General features: G+C 42.9%; 1 protein-coding gene across 1 annotated transcript; it reads left to right on the top strand.

The window, feature by feature from the left end:
• The first annotated feature begins 9,457 nt into the window (after positions 1-9,457).
• Positions 9,458-19,539, top strand: LOC146177043 (uncharacterized). Its single transcript, XM_084581440.1, has 3 exons — positions 9,458-9,545; positions 14,469-14,764; positions 19,059-19,539. Exons 1-3 carry the CDS (start codon positions 9,458-9,460, stop codon positions 19,308-19,310), a joined length of 636 nt encoding a protein of 211 aa, XP_084437566.1. The 3' UTR covers positions 19,311-19,539.
• The last annotated feature ends 1,205 nt before the right edge of the window (positions 19,540-20,744 follow it).

Raw genomic sequence — 20,744 nt, 5'->3', positions numbered from 1 at the left:
AGTACTTATATAAAATAAGGGGCTCCACAAGACACTGCTTTCAACCCTAGTAGCATCTGCCTGTCGGTTAAAGACGCCATTCTCGGTATTTAATTACGTAACAGCTTTTCCACAAACACCCCACATCAGTTCGGTGTTAGCGTCGCGCTCGCATTACAGGAGGTGCTGGATCTTCGGCCTTATTTCTTAGCTGAGAGATATATTTTTAGTTTTCCTTTGCATATTCTTATGCGAGCATGCTGACGATATTAAAATTCAATGCGTAAATAGCGTGTGACAGCATTGGAAAATATTTTTCAGGAATAGTCTAAGAATATTGCACCCAACTCAGCCAAGTTGTCCAAATAAAAAGTACGAACAAAATATGTAACGTCTCGCTTTCGTTTCCAGGCTAAAGTTTCAAGGCAAGATTTCAGGCAAAGATCGCCGAAGCCTGTGATTGGGAAACTTAGGGCCAGAACACTATAAAATTTGGGGGCTACCTAAAGCACCTCAAGAAGCCATGCTATAACAAAGTGCTTCGATCCATTGCGCCCGAGTGGATGTTGATGAAGGCGACGGTATGCTAGGCACGGCGAGATGTGTTGCAGTTCAGAGTGCAGGATGCTCGCCTGCAACGATAGTTATGAGGTTCCGCACACGATTCCGACAAGAAATTGCTTGATTTGAATCCATGCCACTTCGACGGGTTTTTCCCCTGAGCTCGTGAGAGACTTACCGAAAACACCGGCCAGATTAGTTCTTGTAGGCGACAAATTATTTAAAATCAGGGCTCCCAGGTAGAGTGAGTAACATCACACTTGGTGGGTTTGACCGCGTTAAGTTGTGCTTTCTTACTAAATCTACTAAGTGTGCCACAGCAACTTTAAATCTTGTGAACAAAAGCGCTTGCACATCACATTGCACTTTCTTAGCTCTTCCACTTCAGTGTTGTAATACGAGATTTTTATTAACGCTGCTATGACAGGGAGGGGAAATACTGATTTGTTGCGGTATTATAGAAAAGCTCTGCATGGCGTGAAGTTTGCTTTGGTGTTACTCAACAGCTTTTTATGTGTCCGCGACACGTGTTACTGCAAAGTGAGACATCGCAACGCTTATATTTTGTGCTTCTCGGTCAAGGTTTCAGGATATATGCTGCGTGTAATCTTCGTATCCTGTCTCATGAACGAGGATCCAACGCGGCTACAGCTGCACAAAATTGATCCTGATGCTCTGGAGGACCCGGAAGTGTACGCCTCATAAGCCAGCAAAAAGGTATCTGAGAATATAATTAAATTTAACAAGAAGCTGACAGCACACGTCGGCCAGTTCTGTAGGTGGTTTCCACGGGTGAACATGGCAGAAATAATCAATAATGTGCCCAAAGAGTGACTGGATTTTTCTAGCGCGGCTCCTCTATCATTGAGATATGATGCGTCTTGTGAAGCGTTGTAGATAAAGAAGTATTTATTGCTTCTAACTTTGGTAGCACTTTCGTCCATGTTGTAAATGCCAGTTGTTTGCTTGCAATTTCAGGCTACATTACAGAATTGTAGATATGCTCGCGTTTTCATGTATGAAGCCAGTACGACCTGAGCACATCATCATAATAACGATTCATCTTCATATTTTGACTGCATGAATTTCAATTAGAATACAAATAATGGCAAAAGGTGCATGGCGCAAGCGTGTGAAGTCCCTACCGCCGCACCCTCTTGGCCCATGAAAAGCATTTTTTCACCTACGGTCATCCATACACAACCCAATTCCCAACGCCTTCTCTCCAAAGGCCTCCACACGCCTACACCCAACCTCCAGCAGGCCCCGCCCACCACCCACTCAGACATCTTTAGTAGCCTTCCGATGGAACAAACCAAGAGTGACTCAACTGGAAGGTGCAGAAAGGTTTTAGAAGTGGATACGGGTACAGAAGTCACTAACGGTGGACACACTCCTATTCAAACACATACACTGCTGTGTCATTTCGATCGACTGCAACGTTTCTTTTTATCCACCGGAAGCGGTAGTTGGCATACTTTCATACTTTCTCTTGTAGCTGTTTGTTTGAAAAATAAATACAAAAACAGGGGTTGGTTGCAATGAATATTTCATAGGGGCTGCATTAGGAAGTGTTCGTCTCGATGCCACCTGTGAGGTTTCTGTGTCTACCTTTTCTTGAGATGTAAGGGCTCAGTGCCTTATGGTCTACTAGGTTTTGATATTGACAATCTATAGGGTTATTTGCTGAGCATTGCATTCTTTTGCATATGGGGTGGATATTTTTCAAAAATTGCCAGCAAATTACTTTGTGCTCGGTCTTGGAATTGAGAACTTCTTAGGGAGTTTTAACAAGCATTTGTTTTGTTTACGAGGCAGTTATTATATAATACTGTTCTCGTTTAGTCCTACAAGATTTTCGACAAAGCCATAGCCTCGGCATTTGATTTCAGATTAACATTGTTACCCAGAACGCCATTTAGAGTACCCAAACTTGCCTAAAACGCTTTGTGGAGACGGAAATAAAACGAAATTCACCCAGCCTTTAGAAATTGTTCGTGCATGCGAACGTCTTGCTGTGATATAAAGGCTCGAAACGAGCCTGATATGTTAACAAGCAAAAGTCAGCTTCAAACCTTCCTTTTTCATATTTTGCTATTAACTGCGGTGCCTATTGCACACTTGGCAAGTTCTTCAAGTGCATTATTTTGTGTTTAACGTTTGTATCCCCAGCCTATATTGCTTGAAATAGGACGAATTCATATGTGCTACATTTGACTTCTGGAAAGAATTTCTGCTGGATGGTGAACGCTTGTAAAGTCTATGCGAATATTACTGTCCTAACGTTTTAAACTCCAACATTTCATTCTTTTTTGAAGCAGGTTCTCCTTCATTTTCGTGCCGACATTGAGAGATAGGTAACCATGCTAAAATACCATGGTATACTGCCGAAGCTGGAACCAGACGTTTTTGGCTTACCTATTTAAACGAGAAAAGTCATCCACCACTTCTGCAGTCAAAAGTATGAAGCAGCGAGATGTGGCAAGCAGTGCAGTTTTATGTATACCTAAACTGCAATTATGTTAGTCGCAATCTTTTTTTCGGCAGGGCGTTAAAGCTATCCGGAATTGCAACTCATTTGTAAAGGGCTGCGTGCTGAAATTCGTTTCACTGGAGACCCAGAATTTGAATGAAATATAGTGGAGGGGGGAATTTCTTACTGTTTCTTAACTTCTCTTTTGTGACCTTGTTAAGGTAGTATTTCACTGCACTCTCTAGCATTCGTGAATGAGGAAGTCGGTAAGCTCCGTACCCGCATACGGCGCGGTCACACTAGGCGAATCTGAGTCCTTGAATCAGCCTTAATTGTTCTAAACTCGGCGGCGGCGCAGATGGTGCGAAGGGTATACGAACGCCTGCGTTTGTGACAGTCAGCCCGAAGAAAGAAGGCTGTTCGGTCTACAGGGGCGGTTGCACTTGTTTTCTTGTAACTTTTGTTTTTGCAAGATGCTCATCCACTAATTAATTGACACCCGAGAGGTGACACTCGGAGATTCAGCCTGGCGCCTGAATGATAATTACGCTAGGAATGCAATAATGCACCTCAGTGCTACTGCTGCTTAGCTCATGGCAAACAGCGAGCAACAGCTTTTTCCTCCGCCAGAAATGACTTGTGTGCACTTTATATTGACCAATGTGATGCTACTACTTTCTAACGCAAGCCATGACGTATGCACTATGCAGATATACTTATTGGGCGTAGTGGTTGTAATGCGCAACAAGCGCCGGTGGATGCGATCGCACACTCAGGGAAGGCTTCTTAGCCGCCTGATTTATTTTTATTTATTTATATATTTCTCCTCTGACCTGTTGGCGTTACAGAGGGATGGATACATGAGATTACTTATTATAGCAAGAAGACAGAAATAGAATCAACAAACGGTGCATTTGCAAAACTAACACAGATGCGCATCTTTCAAGATTTAAACAAACAAAAAAAGTACACTATCAAGAATAAAGTGGCTGGGCTACACAGATAGAAAACTTCTAATCGCATCCTTGAATACCGTGGGATCCTTGACGCGGGAAATGGAGGGGGCAGTTTGCATTCTCTCGCACTTCCTGGTAAAAAAGAAGCGCATTTTTGTATGGTAGAATGGGCTATGGACTTTATGTGTCTGGTCGACGCGTGCTGACAGGCAAGGGGGCTGAGAAGCTCGCTATTTCAACAATTTACAAGTAACTGAATGGAAGGGTGAAAGTGGGGATCAAATCCCGGAAATTGCAAAATACCGCTGATTTTAGGAAACAGATTTTCAGCATTACGAATCCCATTCGTTGCTGTACTAAAATATTTCTCCAAAAACTAATTCTAAGTGTTGCAAATAAATACAGAGACAGTGTAATGCACATAGGCAATGTGTGCTAATTCAAAAATTTCAGGCTTGTTTTCTCAAAATCTTGGTTTGAGCTTATCAACTTAATCGTGGAAAGCATAGTGCAGCAATCGATGCACGGATTTGAATGACGTTTATTATGTTCTAATTGCAGACACATGCCCTGTATCGAGACAGTCTCAGATTTACCGCGTGGGCTCTGATTTGTTTTATTACCAAGTAATGAGGTCATGATGCATTACAAGCATTCGGCGAAGGCCCCCCCCCCCCCCTTCATGCTATGTCGTTTAAAAATAGCAGAGAAATTAAAAAGAGAAATTAAGAATGTTTTGATTTAGATCACACTTCTTAGTAAATATTAAAACTTTTGCAAACCCATGGCCTATTCTGTTGTCGCGCTATGCTTTCCACAAACAGGCAACATGTGAACAACGTATAAGGAATGATAAAAAATACTGAAGATATCATTGCGAAGGTGACTGTTTGATGCTATTTCGAGTCCGTGTACTAATTGTCATCACTCTACGCCGAAAAATAAGGAAGGTTGCCTCCGATCGCATCTTCCCCGTTAAACAATTTTTTTTTGCAAGGTCCTTCGGCGGTAGTCATAATTATATAAAATAGCCTGGTTGCTGGTCACAATAGAAGCTTATGTGTGCTGCGGGGAGCCAACTTCCATTATTCACAGACCAGCTAGCACCGCGTAACAGTGCGGTTTCTTGTTAATGATATCCATGAGCTACTAAGTAAGGATTCATCAATTTCGAAATTATATTACAGAGAAATTGCTCAAATTGAATTCAGAAGCTGCGATTCAACTTCCATTATTCACAGACCAGCTAGCACCGCGTAACTGTACGGTTTGTTGTTAATGATATCCATGAGCTACTAAGTAAGGATTCATCAATTTCGAAATTATATTACAGAGAAATTGCTCAAATTGAATTCAGAAGCTGCGATTCAACTTCCATTATTCACAGACCAGCTAGCACCGCGTAACAGTACGGTTTCTTGTTAATGATATCCATGAGCTACTAAGCAAGGATTCATCAATTTCGAAATTATATTACAGAGAAATTGCTCAAATTGAATTCAGAAGCTGCGATTATCTAAAGCTTTAGTGTTCATTTCACCTACATTTGTGCGGATGGCTCTGTTTTTTAGGCTTCTGCGCGCAAGTCTTGTGTAACATCTCGCGACTCGCAGCGACCTCCTTCCATCGCAACAATGGTGGCCTCAGTTTGGCTGTCGCGCATGGGGGCTACTGGTTAGCAACATCAAACCATGCTAGAGAGAGAGAGAGGTATTTTAATGACAACAGTACCGGGAAGAATTCCAGATAAAGGGAGTATCTGCTGGGTACCGGACGCCCTTATTGTCCTGAATGCATCAAACCATGCTAGAAATCAACTTTTAAACCTAGGAAGTGGCAATGGGAGTGCGGATTATTGAGATATCTAGATGATCAAGGTATATCGTACGGTTACAATTCGGCCACCTCAATAAGCAACTAAGAGTAAAAAAGAGTAAAATGAATCGGTGAGATATATTTTCGCCAGACGTGCGTGTCCGGTACAGTAGTAACTATGCATTTTATAATCTATATTTAGTATTCTCTAGACAAGGTTTTTTGATAAAACATTAAAACATTTTCTTCAAGGCACTGACATTATTCATCCCTGCTTGCGCCAAAATAGCAGCTACGGCGTAAGGATAAAGTTGAAAAATTTCCGGACGTTTTGAGTGCCCTGAAAAAAGCTAGTTTTCGCGTTTTTTTATTGAACAATTCGAAATACTGAAAAATAAAATAAATAGGATGCATGCTTATGAAGGTTTAAATCTATTCAGCAAACAGCCTAAACGTCAATAATGACTGTAGGTTTGTGATATCATTCATAAGCAAGCTTATATCGCGAGTCGCATGTCTGTTGGATGTGGTAGGGGCATATTAGTTGCAACCGTAGCACCCGCTGCTTGTATGCTGGTCGTGCTGTCCGGGACTAACGCCCCTACCTTAAAGGGTACGTGCGTTTCAGTCCCATTGCGCATCTCGCCAGTAATATACATCGCATTCAGTTTGACGATTCTTGTCTATATGGAATGCCCTGCAAAATGATGATTCAGTCGAAACGACGACAAATTCACGAGTGCCTCGCCACGAATATTAATCCACATGTTATCAGCGCATATAACAAAACTAAATCAGCCATCCACAGTTTATGACTGACTCCGCATGCCTAGCTACGCAGGGTGCGCAATAAGCAACCCTTTATCAGGAACCAATACGTCGACAACGTATATCAGCTTCTCAAGCGAAATAAAGGACACCCGCTTGGAACTTTGAATAAGCATTCTGCGGAATGAATTTAAATCCGTTCTATATAAAAGTTTAAGCAGATGCACTGAACAAGAGAAAGAGGGAAAAAACCACGGTCATGTCCACCCTTAGCTGCCAGTGGAGAAGAATGTCAAGGCCACTAAATAAAAGGTGTTGGAAAAAATACCGCGCTGCAACTAGAGAGAGAGCTGTGTACCGAATATTTGAGAGGTTGTTCACGCCTTTTTAGAGCAGGGTAAATTAATTATAATAATCAAGTGGTCTATGAGCCATATTGAAATAAGTGGTGACTTATTTAAATAAAATTTGTTAAATTATGCCGTAATAGAAGCAAATACTGGAATCGACTATACTTTGATAGTCCTAACTTATAGTTCTTTAACTCGTCCACTACGGTACAGTAAGAAGTTTGGTAGATGCCGTACACTTACCTATCGGTTTGTGAAGCATTACGATGAAATACATAAGTGAACTTAACAACCAAGGAAGTGGTAGCAGAGGTCAATTATGCCCGTTCTCCACTACCAGATTAGTTTTGGTTTGGTTTATAGGTTTAAAAAGCAACTCAGGTTATGAGAGACGCCCTAGTGGAGGACTCCGAAAATTTCGACCACCTGGGATTCTTTAGCATGTACTGATATCACATAGCACACGGGTGCCTTACTTTTCGCTCCAATCGAAAAGCGGCCACCGCAGCCGAGGTTCGATTCCGTGTCCTTGCGCACAGTATCCGAGTGCCCTAACCTTCGAAACACTGCAGCGGAGCTCTCTAGCAGATTACAACATGCTACTGTCGTGGGAATTTTTCTTGCTCTGTTCACTTCACAACACTACATGCTTTTCCTCACCATTTGTTAGCAGCTAGATATTGATGGGTAAGCATTATATAGCTCAATGGGTACGAAAGCCTTTATTCAGGAAACTGATGACATCACAGCTCCGTGACTTCGTGCGGAAATATTGAATACTCCCCAAAGTTCCGGTCAACGTGACGTTACATGAGGAAGTGTTTGGAAACGAAGTGTCCGGAATAGGAATTATAGTACACCTTATGTATCAATTGATTAAACGTTGTTAGGTGATTGATTTGATTTAGGGAACATATTGAGGCTCGAACCCATGACTAGCGTGTCTTGCTTTCAGCTAGACAAGCGAGTGGCTGGATGCGCGATACATTCGAGTATATTGCTAAAAAAACAACAGGCTGTTTTAAGTATGTCGCGTGGTCAGTGGACCCCGCAACAGAAATCACGATATTTTATTGATTTATTATTCACATCCCGTCAGAAATCTTTAGTGTCTTCTTTGTAACCTTTTAGTTTATATTTTGTTTTCTTTTTAGATATACTGGAAAGGTTTGACCTTTCAGGAAATGAAGCATTTTCCTTCAACGCAGTTTGTGCTCACCAGGTAGTATTTTCGACGCAGGGTCCCGTATTTGACACTGCCCTGTGTTATGACTGAGTAATTTGGGTAACGAAACTGGTGAATGTATGTTTAGCAAATTTGCAATTATCAAATGTTGCTACATTGTGCTGCATACGGCAGTGGCGTTGCGATTTTTATAATTCTGTAGGCCAAGCATGGGGCGAACGTTTACCTCTGTTTGGAGGAGTCGAGAAAAATACGGTTGTTATTGTTAGAAGTACGCAAGGTACTACGTAATTTATTCCAGAAGAAATTGGCCCTCCCGGGGACTCAAAAAGAAATGATTCTTACCTCAGCCATCTCTTCGTTTATACATCTTTGCTATTGCAGGCGCGGTACTATATCGGGTACGATGACAGGCCGTGGTCTTGTTTGAGGCATAAAGCCTCAAGTAGTGACTCGGTTCAGCCCTCCCCTCGTCTAAAGTTAAAAACGGTAATGCATTAGCCTCGTCAGCTTTCGTGCTCGAGCGTCAAGGTCGTGCGTCCAATTAACTCCTCATAAAAGCGTATAAAGCCGTCAAGGAAGACACGAACACTGCGCCCTCGATCATTTGTAAGTACAAGGAAAAAACCAGCAGGGACGACCTCTGCACGAAATGAGTGGGGGACAATGTGCATCGTAGTTATGGCGAGTATGCGAAAAGATGCTGCTGCTAGGTTTAGACACACGTGTTTCTTCCCTTTCCTGAATAAAAGAGTCGCCCGCTGTATGTGGTGGCGACATTGTTCGTTAAGCAGGGGGCGCCACGAAATGTCTGGCCCCTAAAACACGAGGTTGATATCTCGTTCTTCAAATAGACACCGCTGCACTTGCCAGACGAGCAGCAAACTTATAGGTGAGCTGTTTCTTCATAGATATTCGCATGTTTGCATTATGTTATCGTACTATTTTAGGCCGTAAGAAACCTAAAAATAGCGAAGTACACTTGAACGAGAACTACAGAATAGCGGTCTTACGAAGGGCGAATTAACTTATTGCTTTGTCGTGGAAAGTGGCATTTACGAACTACAGCCCTCAGCGGCGATTCCCTTGCCCAGTAGGCGTGCAGGGTTTGAACGTATCCATTTTTCTTTCTTTCGAAGTACGTGTTAAGTGCAGAGCGAGGTGCTGTTTAACATAAACTATTTAAAACCTAAGTAGGTGTTCAATTTAAATTTATTTATTTAGTTTCGTTTCCGTGTAACCTACTGTTCAGTTGCATGTCCTCGTTTTCGGACTACCATATCCTACCAAAAGACGTTCCTATATTGTTTTTAATACTTTTATTGCAGACCGCGCAAGCGCAAAGATATTGAAGCGCAAAGCATCCACCATGGCTAAATTGCAAGCTCTGCTTTCTGTCATGATGGTGGTGCAAATCGCCCACGCTGTCGTATCTCCGACATTTGTCGTCAGAGAAGGTGAGTAGTACAACGTTTTTTGAGATAAATATAAACGCCCCTTCTTCCGTTCATGCACAGCAGCGCTTCTCTGTAAACGACTGCGGCAACCCAAAGTGCCATGCATCGGTCCGCCTCTTTAGCAGTTTAGCCAAGTGTTGGAATTGCGTCTGCTGACAAAAACGTTTGGCGTGAACAAGTGGTACCAATATGTTAGATTTAGTTCAGCACTGGAAATGTGCTTAGCAAAAAAAGATTCAGAAAACGTAGAAATGGAAGAAACCTTGGCAGGATTATGAGGAGAAAGCTTATGTTGCTGTATTGTATGCGACCTTGACAATTGAAGTATAAATTGTTCTTTTTGAATAGTGGCATCTTTGCTTGGAAATGGAGCTCCATGAGAGACCTGGTTGTTAAGGGGCGTTTCTGTCCCCTAGGCTCAACAAAGGCCCAACGTAACAGGACTGTGTTCTCCTGGCGGCCTACGGATAACACTTAACTCGAGAATGCGCTATCTCTGACCAGTGTCACTCATGTGGCCTGGACAATGGGCATATTTTGTGAACGACAAGTGGGAAAGTGTAGTGGAGGATGGGTATTCTACATATGACATGATTTCCTAATCCCAAAGGAAAAGCCCTTAAATATTTTTTCAGCTAAACAGATACTTACTAAGAAATGTTGCTTTCTTGCAGTGAAAAGTGCCTTGTACATGGCATTTTATGAAGTGACTGTTTGCTGAAAATACTTGTTTTCCTATGTACTTTGCGATGCCTGAGGTTAACGCACGCAGCCGTTCCGTAACGTGCCACCTGAGCCTATCACTAAAAATCCCCGTAATGTTCTGAAAGCATTTCAAATGTCATGACAACGATAATGTTTTTTTTTGTTTTCCGCAGTAGCACATTTTTTCCTATATTGGTGATTGTTTATTATATGACTCTTGGCAGTAATTCTGAAACTTCAACGTGAATTTACCGCTATAGGTCGCGCGTGGTGTATAGAAGCCTCAAGCCAAAATATGAAGGTTTTAAATGGGCACAGTGGATCGATCGAGATATCGAAAGTTGAAGGAAGCGCACATATCAGGTCGCTTCAACAGACAAAATATTTTTTCGCGGGGCCCTACTATAAGATGCCAGACTTTCGATCACGAAAAAAATTAGTAAACGATGCAGCATTTTCAACCGCCTTGTCATTTGGCGAATTTTGACAATACGCTTGGCAAAGCGTTAAACCTCTTAAGTCGAATTAGTACTTGGGGAAAGGAAGGCGCGGTACCTGTCTCTTTTCTCGGAGTACCTACACACACAATGAACGGCACACAATTGAAGGTACATATGTGGTCGGGTAGAATTCCTATCGCGAACCTGACTGTCACATGAATATAAAGAGGTAAGCAAAATGACATGACATCATTCTAGAAGAACGCTACACAACAAACATCTCCGTCATCATCTCGACCCAACCTCATGCGCAATTTTTTTTACCACGCGTTTTCACCTACTTTGGGTTACAGCGACGTCTGAAGTGGTAACGTCAACGTCTTTTCTGCCGAAGAGGTTCTATAAACTTAACGTAAAAATCGTGGCCGCATTCTAAATTACGAAATACGCACTTCTAGCTCGTGGCGTTCTTCGTTATGTTATGTTAACGCATGCCAGTTTATCGAACACCTTCTGTGCACTCGCAGTGGAAAGGAGTAGGGATACGGCGCATACAAATGAGCAGTCTAGCAAACCGTTTTATGACGAGAAACGCAACTGCTTGTGTTTTTTGTTGATATATGTCTACTGCAACTCATAAGCTCCTTGTAGCAATATGGAAGCTAGATACCTCCTGAGCCAATCACAAGGGTGTGCTAAAATTATCCCTCCGCACCTCGTCGCCTGTTTGTCTTTTCGTTATGGCATATGTGCAGATATGATTGGAGAAGACAATAAACGGGTAGTATCCACGCTTGAAAAATAAGTAAGAATTGGGCCTTTATAGACTAGAAGTTTGCATTTTTTTCAACCGACACTTGATAGCGGACGCAGTGCAAATCAACCTCATCTGGCTTTTAGAATGAAAAGCATCGGCAACAAACCGACAGTATTTTTAACGCTCAGGAGTGGCACATTTAATTGTCGCTCGATATGCAAAGTGAAGCTAATTTATCGTCAATGAATTGCGCAGTAGGTGAGATAAGACGAAACGAAGGCCAGATGCCTCCTTAGCGACCAGTGAGCGGGATGAAGGACCCAGTAACAACAGCAAATGTACTAAGAAGTGAGATCTCCTGCTTAAAATGGCGCCACGATGTCGTGAACGCTTTTTTATAGCTTATGCTATACTCGCGGAATAGCGGGTAATGAAGTTAAGGCTGGATATGAAATAGCGCGTGGCGCATACATACTTTTAAGGATAGTATAATATTGTTGTGTATGCACTTTATGCCATCGCTATTTTCCGGAGCGTCCGAAGGTCACTTCTGCATTGAGTTGAGATTTATTGGTACTGCAAGGAACTACTTAGGTTGAGCATAGAGAAATTTCACAAAAAAAGAAAAAAAATCCCAGCAGGTGCAACAGCAATGCCAAACTGGCACGCCTAAGGAGGACTCTAGGGCACATGCAATAACAATTTTCAGGACGAAAGCCTTGCTTGGCTCAAGGTGAAAATCTCGCGTGGGCGAGATAAGTGCACGAGATATGTCCGCAACATTCCGTAGGTCTGTCTAACCTTTCTTGATCCTCTATCGGTAATCAAGCTCCTACTCCTTTGATCATCAGCCGAGCGTGTTAACCGACTACTCCACGGCGGGCACGTGAGAAACACACTTTAGTTCTCCTTGTCTAGCGTTCCTGACGCCTACACAGCAACGCAGCGGCGCGACAATGACGCCTTCACCACTGTCTTGAGAAGGGAGCGTTGTGCTCGCCATCTACCGCTAGCTATGAGGACCAAGAGCCGCAACGAGCGCGCGCCATCGCCGCCGAGTAGGGCTGCTTACCTCGGATCTGACACGGAAGAAGCCGCTGGTCTGCACTATATGATCGGCGGGGTTCGGTCAAATGAACACTACAGTAGAACCAGCTCCAAATGCATTTGCCTTTGGGTCTGGTTCTTTGCGTAAACCGCGATGTCTAACTTAAAGGGCACATAACTGTAGCTAAATAATTTGTATTGGCCGATGACCAGCCGTTGAAAAACTGGAAGTCGTCGGCCCGTCTGGAAATGTTTGCATGTGAATATACCCCACCCGCGATATTTGCGGGCTTCCGTAACTATTTTAGCCTTGCCAAGACAGCGTTGCAAGGGCTGAGTGGCACTGAACGTAAGAACGCCGGAAATGCGAGCATGTCTAGGGTTTAATGCTGCCTTGTTATAGGTTTGCTGGATTAGAGAAATATTTGCATGAAACAGAAAGCTATTGTATTGCCTTCAGTTTTGAGCCTAGCTTTCTTGAACTTCTATTGGAGAATCGAATCACTGTACTCCTTATGTGTGGTCGAGCAAGCAACATTATCGTGTGCGCATTCGTGAACAGACTTATTTTGGGGGCTGGAGCAGTAAGCTGCGGAACATTTAAAGCAGCGAAAATTTAACAGCTGCTTTCGACTACGATATTAATCGCTGCTTCTTGCGTCGTATAAAAATGTCCCCTAAAACACATAAACGAGCCATGAAGAATAAATATAGCAGTACAGGAAAATTATTAATTGCCTTATTTATCCACTACTCGCATACACATTGGCCCTTCATGCCTTAGAATCTACCTATAGCATAGAACGCATTGATGCATCGGATACTAAAAATAAAACGCTTGGTATATGTGAGCTACATTTACCTGCATATCACAAACAGAAAAGAAGAGTTGGAGGCAAAAACAAGAACACACTGATGAGACAAAAGCCGCGCCTCGTAGCTAAACGTATTTCTGAACACGAAGGCTGTATAGAAGTTGATTTTGTAAGAAAGTAATTTGATGTTGAAAGCTTTTAAACATACATCGGCATGATATATGCATTTGCACTACGTTAGTAATATTATCGTTGCGATGCCGTATCCCACCTCTACATTTCTATCTTCACTGGTCTGGTTTGGCACTTTCTCCAGCCTGCGCATTTTTCTGTATTTCTGAACACGAAGGCTGTATAGAAGTTGATTTTGTAAGAAAGTAATTTGATGTTGAAAGCTTTTAAACATACATCGGCATGATATATGCATTTGCACTACGTTAGTAATATTATCGTTGCGATGCCGTATCCCACCTCTACATTTCTATCTTCACTGGTCTGGTTTGGCACTTTCTCCAGCCTGCGCATTTTTCGGTGAACAGGAATCATTAGATAATTTTTTTTTTTGCTGTGCCGCCGTTTCACTACGTTGAGAGATAATTGATGAAAAGGCCATTGCAACAGCTTGGCCTCAGTTTAAGTAGCCCAATATTGTTATAATTTGGCGCCACCATCCTTGGACATAGTACAGGTCTGTTCTTACCGTCATGAAAACGATTTTTACTGGAATCAAATCGTTTGCCTTATTAAATGATTCAACATCCCTTGCTCCTCAAATTTCAGTGTCAATCTCTCGTGTGCGTTATCACTTTTAATTTTTATTTCAATTATTTCCCATTGTCTTTTCTTTTCCTCTACACCTGCAATCATATTTTTACATGTAAGCATACTCAAAAATTTTATTTGCTGCATAATTCTTGGCCGATGCCCCTCTGTGGGTATGTGCCATATGTTATTTGGACAACAACAATAACGACGGATATTGAGGAAGCGTGGAGGTCGTTCAGGTGGCTGCCTTCTCCGTCTCTAGATTTTTTTCCTTTTGGCACCCTTTTGGCCCAAAACCTTTTGGCACCCAAAAAGGTGCAAAATGTTTAGTGTTAGTAATAAGGTCTTATCTATTTGGGACACATGATGAGTTCAGACTTTTAAATACTTGCAGGAGAATGCACAAACCTGCCAGACGTCGACTGGACGGAAAGCATCAAGAATGAACTCCGCAATATATCAAACAGTATCACTCTTCATAAAATTTTAGAAAGTGACACTATATTGGGTGTGAAGATTTCACGGCCCAAGCTGACAGGCCTTGGAACTATGTGGGCCTACCAACCATATCGGAGCTTCTGCTTGGCAAACAAAACGTTTGTCGAAGTTGTTGTCTTCGCTGAGGATCTTCTAGTGCTTAGCGTTGACTGGACTCCTTGCGATGGACTACCCGGAACACTGGGAATAAAGGTACTTATTTAGAATTACGTTTAACAGGAAAGTTCATTTAAGGTGCATGTATTTACAATGTTTGTTTCTTAAGGTAATGAAGTAGGTAAGAAACGATGTTGGAATATCTGTAGCTATCTCCCATATATGTGTCTACGCTTTGTTTTTGTTTTTTATATTTACACAAAGTACATACACTAAGCTGAAAAAGTATAAAAGCCTAACCAATGACCAACTGTTACTGCAAATAGTACAGAACTGAAGAAAAAGTGCGCAAAGAAGAGCTAATGCTGAAAGTGATGTGCCTTCACCGGTTTCGAGTTACGCCAGTAAGTTTCTTATTTTTCGATTTCCCGAACCTGATAATCAGTTCACGTAGACAGGGGTGGAAGCAGGCTCAAGCATTTTGGGGTAGCTTTGGGATATAGACAGATGGCAATGAAGGGTATACCATCGTTCAGCTTTACTTCACTGCTTAATGCCAATAGCTCATGTTTTGCTTGAGAAATGCTGGGGCTCATTTTTAATATCTTGGCAGTAGGCAGTAAGAGAGTAGTGATTGACAGATTTGGTGTACTAACCCATAACGCTTTAAGTATGATTTTGTCTGACGTAGGCCTAACGTGCTCCTCAGGGACAAAGAGGCTCAATGTTGCAGTACTGGCTTGTTTCATAGTAAAATCCTTACAAAGACGTGTGTTATTTGCAGCCGGACAAGAGTCCTAACGGCTCGCTGTAGTTGATGATATCTGCTTCGTTTGCTACTCTCTCCACTGGCGATTCAAGGGGCTGGGAGGAGGTGCATAATCACTTGCATAGCGCATTTGTTTTGGCAATTAACTATCTCCAATCACCTGGGGCTCATACTAAATTTACTTGCAAAAAATATTTGTTATGCTTCAAGCTTCCTTCCGTTACAAAAATTTCATTTAATTAAGGCCAGTGCAAGATGCGTCAGTTTGGAGCAGTGTCGGAGCAATATTGCTTTCCGGAGCAGGATGGAGCTGGGAAAGCAGTTTGGAGCCGAATGGAGCAATCGGAGCAGCGCTTCCACCGCTGCGTACAATGCCGCAGCAAAAATACCACCGCATGATAATCAAAGCGGACCCGAGTTTGAACTAGCGCCAAAACGTACTTTGGTTGCCGATGCTAACATGTACATTAGAGAGCTACTGCGTGACACCTACCTGAGAGCCTGCCGTACCATCTACTGCGGCGACAGAGTCGAAGGTATTACAGCAGCTGCTGTCGCTGCATACTTTCCGGGAAGGGAGCAACGTTCGTGATACTTGGATGGCCAGTGTGGTGCTGCTGGGCACCTGCGGTTATCTTTGCGCACGGGCAATATTGTGTGGAGATGGAGGGCCATGAAACGGCCAATAACTCTGTCAAACATTCCACAGCGATAGCGGTTGATAGGATGTCTCAGCTCCGAAACGAGCGTCGTCGCTCCTGCCAGGTTTGTCTGCTTATCACAAGATGGAGCTCGAAAAGTGCTTATCTCGCGCTATAATATCAGCTTGCATCCTTCTACTGATTTATGGAGAGCTTTGGAATCGTCTACGCATCTATACTGCCAATAAAATTTATGTATTGCTCTCTATGGGTATGTAGACATTTGGGCGGTTGGAAAGGAGAATTTGTTGCTGAAAGAATTGGATTTAAAATCGTCGGTCAGTCGCTTATAATCTGATCAGAACGTAGTTACCAAACAGGACGGCTCAGCACCGCTTTAAAATGGCTGGCAATGAGCGTACCTTCTGGGCTGAGTGCTACAGAAGACGGTGTCGACGCAGAAAATACACTAGCGAAATTGGCAGGTGATTGCTAAGCACGTGTTTGGTGTACCAAACACTTGTTTTAGAGTCTGAAGAAGCGTTAGATCTTTTAAGCACGTTAAGGCCCTGCTCGGATGCCGAATAAAAAAAAAGTCCACGATTACGTTACTTCCGAATGCGAAATTTGAGCGCAGCTTATCAGCTGTTTCACTTTTTCGATAGATTGAGACAACGATTTAGAGCAAGACACGTATGTACAATTACAGACCCCTTTTTTATTTTTCACACGTATTTCACCAAGAAACACTGCACTAACAGTTCTTGGCTGTCATGACAGAAGCTTTGTGGTCGGAGAAAAGACGAGAGCAATTGAGTTATCGGAAGGTTGCGGGAAGTAGCGCGTGGGCCCATAGGAACGTTGCGCGACGAACAGACTTGATGACGCTGACGCCGCTAGCGAGTGAAGCGAATGAGAACGGAATGCACGCACCGTGATCCCTTGACAGCGAGCTGGTGTTTCGGCAACCAGAGGGCACCCTCGTCACCACGCAGGAAGAGGGGGGACCCCCTCCTCCTCTTTCTGCATGGAGGCGACGGTGTTCTACGCAGTCACGTTGTCTTGACTCGCTAGCGGCGGCAGCGGTATCAGCTGCTAGCGCTGCTTCAGGTGCCCCCCCCCCCCCCTTTCCTCGTGTTCTCCGTTTGCTGCGCGCGCTCCTGCCCCCATCGTTCGCCGCTGAGTGTACCCCCTTCCCCTCTTCCTGCGAGGCTCCGGTTGCCGAAGCGCCGGCTCGAACTGGGGGGTGACATGGGGGCGGACTTGGTTACGAGGCCGATGCAGTCGATGCCGACGCCGACGACGAAGATGACGCGAAACCCAGGAATGGGCGCCAAAGAGCTGCGCTCTAAAAAAGAATGCTGGGATGTTCATGAGAATGGGATAGCGTTTTATTATATTTAATCCCTTTTTTGCTTTATTTGGTTCTTTGCCATTGTCCGCTGTTGCAGTTACCTTGGCAACGAGCGATGGTGTTATGCTGGCTGCAGCAGAAATACGCCCATGATGCCATTTGTAAAATTCCAGCTATCTAAGAACGCTGTAAAATGCACTTCGAGCCGGTGCTGCACTGGCCGACTAACGTCGACGTATGGCGGAGCACGATTACCACGTTATGCGCCGAATTTGTTGAATCGGAGTTTTTGTGCCAGTCGGGAACTGGATTTAATTTATGTACAGTAACTGGCCGAATGATGACGGTGGAAGCTGCGAATGGCGGCTAGCTTCCGTAGACCTTTCTGCGTCGGTACAACTGACATAACGGACATATTAAGGAGTGGCAAAGGGAAGAGTTGCAGAATGCGTCCCTAAGGAGCGATTTACTTGTAGCGTAGTGAGACAAAGAGCTCAACTAAAAAAGCGGGAAGGAAGATAGCGAGAAAAAGAATAATCCGCGTCGGCTGTTTAAAGCTGTCACAGCGTATCAATAAAGTGCAGCCTTCATCGTTTTGCAGCATAGCTTCTAATGACTTCATTTTGGTAGGCAGGAGCCACATTGTGCCGCTATATTATAAAAATTACACACTGACTTCCGAACCTCTGCGCTACTGGATCCCACATTAGAATTACACATAAGCGTTCTATTCAAAGTCAATTTTGCAGACCAGCTGTTATTACAAGAAGCCTGCGAACTCAGTGATTGAAAATATCTCCTCTTCTAAGTGAACAGTGGCTGTCACCGCCATGGTGCGGAGCCACCGCAGGTTTCAATAACACAAACTTAATATTAACAGTTTTCATGATAACCTAGACATTGCGGTTTTCAGCTTGGAATTTTTTTGCAAATTTCACTGGCAGATCTGGGCTGATAAGCTCAATCAAAGGGTGTTCTGTGTATATAGACTACGAGATCTAAATGAAAAGGAACCCAAGGGACACATGAATCAAGATAATGCACATATAGCTTCTAAATAACACCAGTACTGTCTGTACCTTAACATCTCCGTACTTAGTATTCAAATACGTGTAATGTTTTTAAGAACAAGTAATGCTTTACACAATTTCCTGCGACATGTCTGCGCTAGGAGATATTTATGACGCCATTGTCCCTCCATTTTCTTGATAGGGATACTTAGTTCTTCCTTTGAGTGTTTATGTATAATAATTAGTGAAATTACACTCACCCTAACTAATTTTAATGAATAAACAGTAAGCATCAGCATCCAAAGTTTTTTGAAAAATCTGCTAAACACAGTTAAGGTCCTTCAATCAGGAGGTTAGGTATAAGTGAAAACGCTTGAACGCTTGCACCTCCCCTAACAATATCTGAACAGTGCCGTTCTGCCATTTTACGACAATTTCGGAGTCAGTGCTGTTGCCTTTGACAAAATGTGTAGCGCTATTGTATAATTACAAAGTGTGCGTACACGACTGGTATATTTAAGTGGTGCCGTTAATTAGTGCTATATTTTTCAGTTACGCATGTTACTGCCAACAGGAAAACGTAATATTGAAATTTTGTCTGTTTGTTTTGTTCAAGGTTTCAAGCGATAAGCTGCGTCTGATATTCACTGCCCGCCCCACGAGCGAGGATCCTACGCGACTAAGGCTGACCAAAATCCAACCTGATAGTCTCGAGGACCCGGAGGTGTTCATATTGGGAGCCAACCAAAAGATCTCTGACAAAGTAGAGAAACTCAGCATGGTGCTTACACCATACACCGAGCAGTTCTGGAAGTGGCTCCTCCGAGACTACGGGGTTAAAGTAATTGATCAACCGCCTAAAGAGTGATAGTGCTCGTGAAGAGTTGCTCAACTTTCAGTTTTTAGGCCACAAAGCGCCTGCATCGACAAGAAATTAAACTACAGTGACACATAGCGTCTTTTGTCATTAGTGCTATTGTCGCTTCATTTCTAAAGTGTGCTTATATTTACGGATTTTCTGGCTGTTGTAAAAAAACTCTCGCTAATGCATGCATGAAGCCCGTGCCACAAAGAATGTTGCTTTAATAAAGGAGAATTTGCCCATATCAGCGTTATTTTCGCCAGAGAATAAGGGATGACTCAGACACTGTGTTATACAAATTTTTGTTATACGTACAAAAGAGAACGCTCAGTTATCTGAATCAAAAATTGTCTTCTACTATTGATTGCTCTTTTCTTCTTTGTCTGAATCCCTGAAACGCAAGGTCAGCTCATTGCATCTCACTCTGGCTTCGTATTCACAAAGTCGTGTAGTCTTAGTTGCTCAGTGTTTCATAGGATACTGTGTTAGCTGTCTCTCGGCTACGTTCTCGTTTATCCCTTAAAGAGTTTGACCAAGCCCTTTCATGGGTGTGAGGAGTTTGAGGAACACATATTTTTTAAGGACGGTTCTTAAGTGAAGGTGTCTCGCCGATGGTACTTTGTGGAAATAGAAATGCATCTTTAACTGCTCTGGACATCCAGAAAGCATTCTTCAAAACAGAATGTTTTGCTAAACGAAAATGGGTTGCATACATGTCATTCAAGCGAATACAAGCAAATACAAAATATTCTGCTGGTATTCTTAATGCTAAAGCTCTAGCTATGTATTAACTCCTTAACAATTTTTATCAGATGCAGCATCACCTTCTTGGCTATAATATGCCCCACTAGAATCGTTGTGGGTAGATTGAATTCACGTGTGTTGTTTTAAGCCTTTCCTGGCGAGAATGTATGTCCGGGAACGATGGCTTTCTGCTTCCATGAAAGCATTGCTACCGTTATTTTTTACATTCTTAATGAACTTCATCTGCTTCTAAGGTTTTTCCTGGGTTCAAAGCAGGGTGAAGAGAGAGGCAATCGGTCTAGAAAATACCATCAGGTAATGACGAAGCTTCAAGGCAGCTTTGTTGCCATACTTCACTAAGCAAGATAAGGCATCCCCGCGTTTTACAGTTGAATGCCTAGGACACGAACCTTAACAAACAGCGCAGTGTTAGAGAGATAGGGTCTATTTTGGCCTTTAAGTAGGGCTTTGGTTTTTTCACAAATTTTTTCTCAGTTGAAATTGCTTGTGTGCTGAATTTCTTGTGTCGGAACATATTTTAATTAAACGTAGACGGATTTACGATGAGGGTCTTCCACTACTGTCTTTGGCTTCTTCTAATAAATGGTCGTTCAAGTATTACTTACATCGCTCATTTTCAAATACACCTTTGTAACTGCATCGTTAAGGTATTAGGTACACGCTGCACCCTAGCAG

Source organism: Amblyomma maculatum, chromosome 10 (genome assembly GCF_055883805.1).
Source record: "Amblyomma maculatum isolate TAMU_Amacu chromosome 10, ASM5588380v1, whole genome shotgun sequence".
Classification (NCBI taxonomy): Eukaryota; Metazoa; Arthropoda; class Arachnida; order Ixodida; family Ixodidae; genus Amblyomma; species Amblyomma maculatum.
Note: the sequence above shows the minus strand (reverse complement) of the source record. Positions and strands in the feature narration are given on the sequence as shown.

Excerpts from the sequence above, each read along its gene's own strand:
- LOC146177043 (XM_084581440.1), top strand. The coding sequence starts at position 9,458 with ATGGCTAAATTGCAAGCTCTGCTTTCTGTCATGATGGTGGTGCAAATC. Across the intron at positions 9,546-14,468 it reads GACATTTGTCGTCAGAGAAG|GAGAATGCACAAACCTGCCA; the intron begins GTGAGTAGTACA and ends AAATACTTGCAG. Across the intron at positions 14,765-19,058 it reads CCGGAACACTGGGAATAAAG|GTTTCAAGCGATAAGCTGCG; the intron begins GTACTTATTTAG and ends GTTTTGTTCAAG.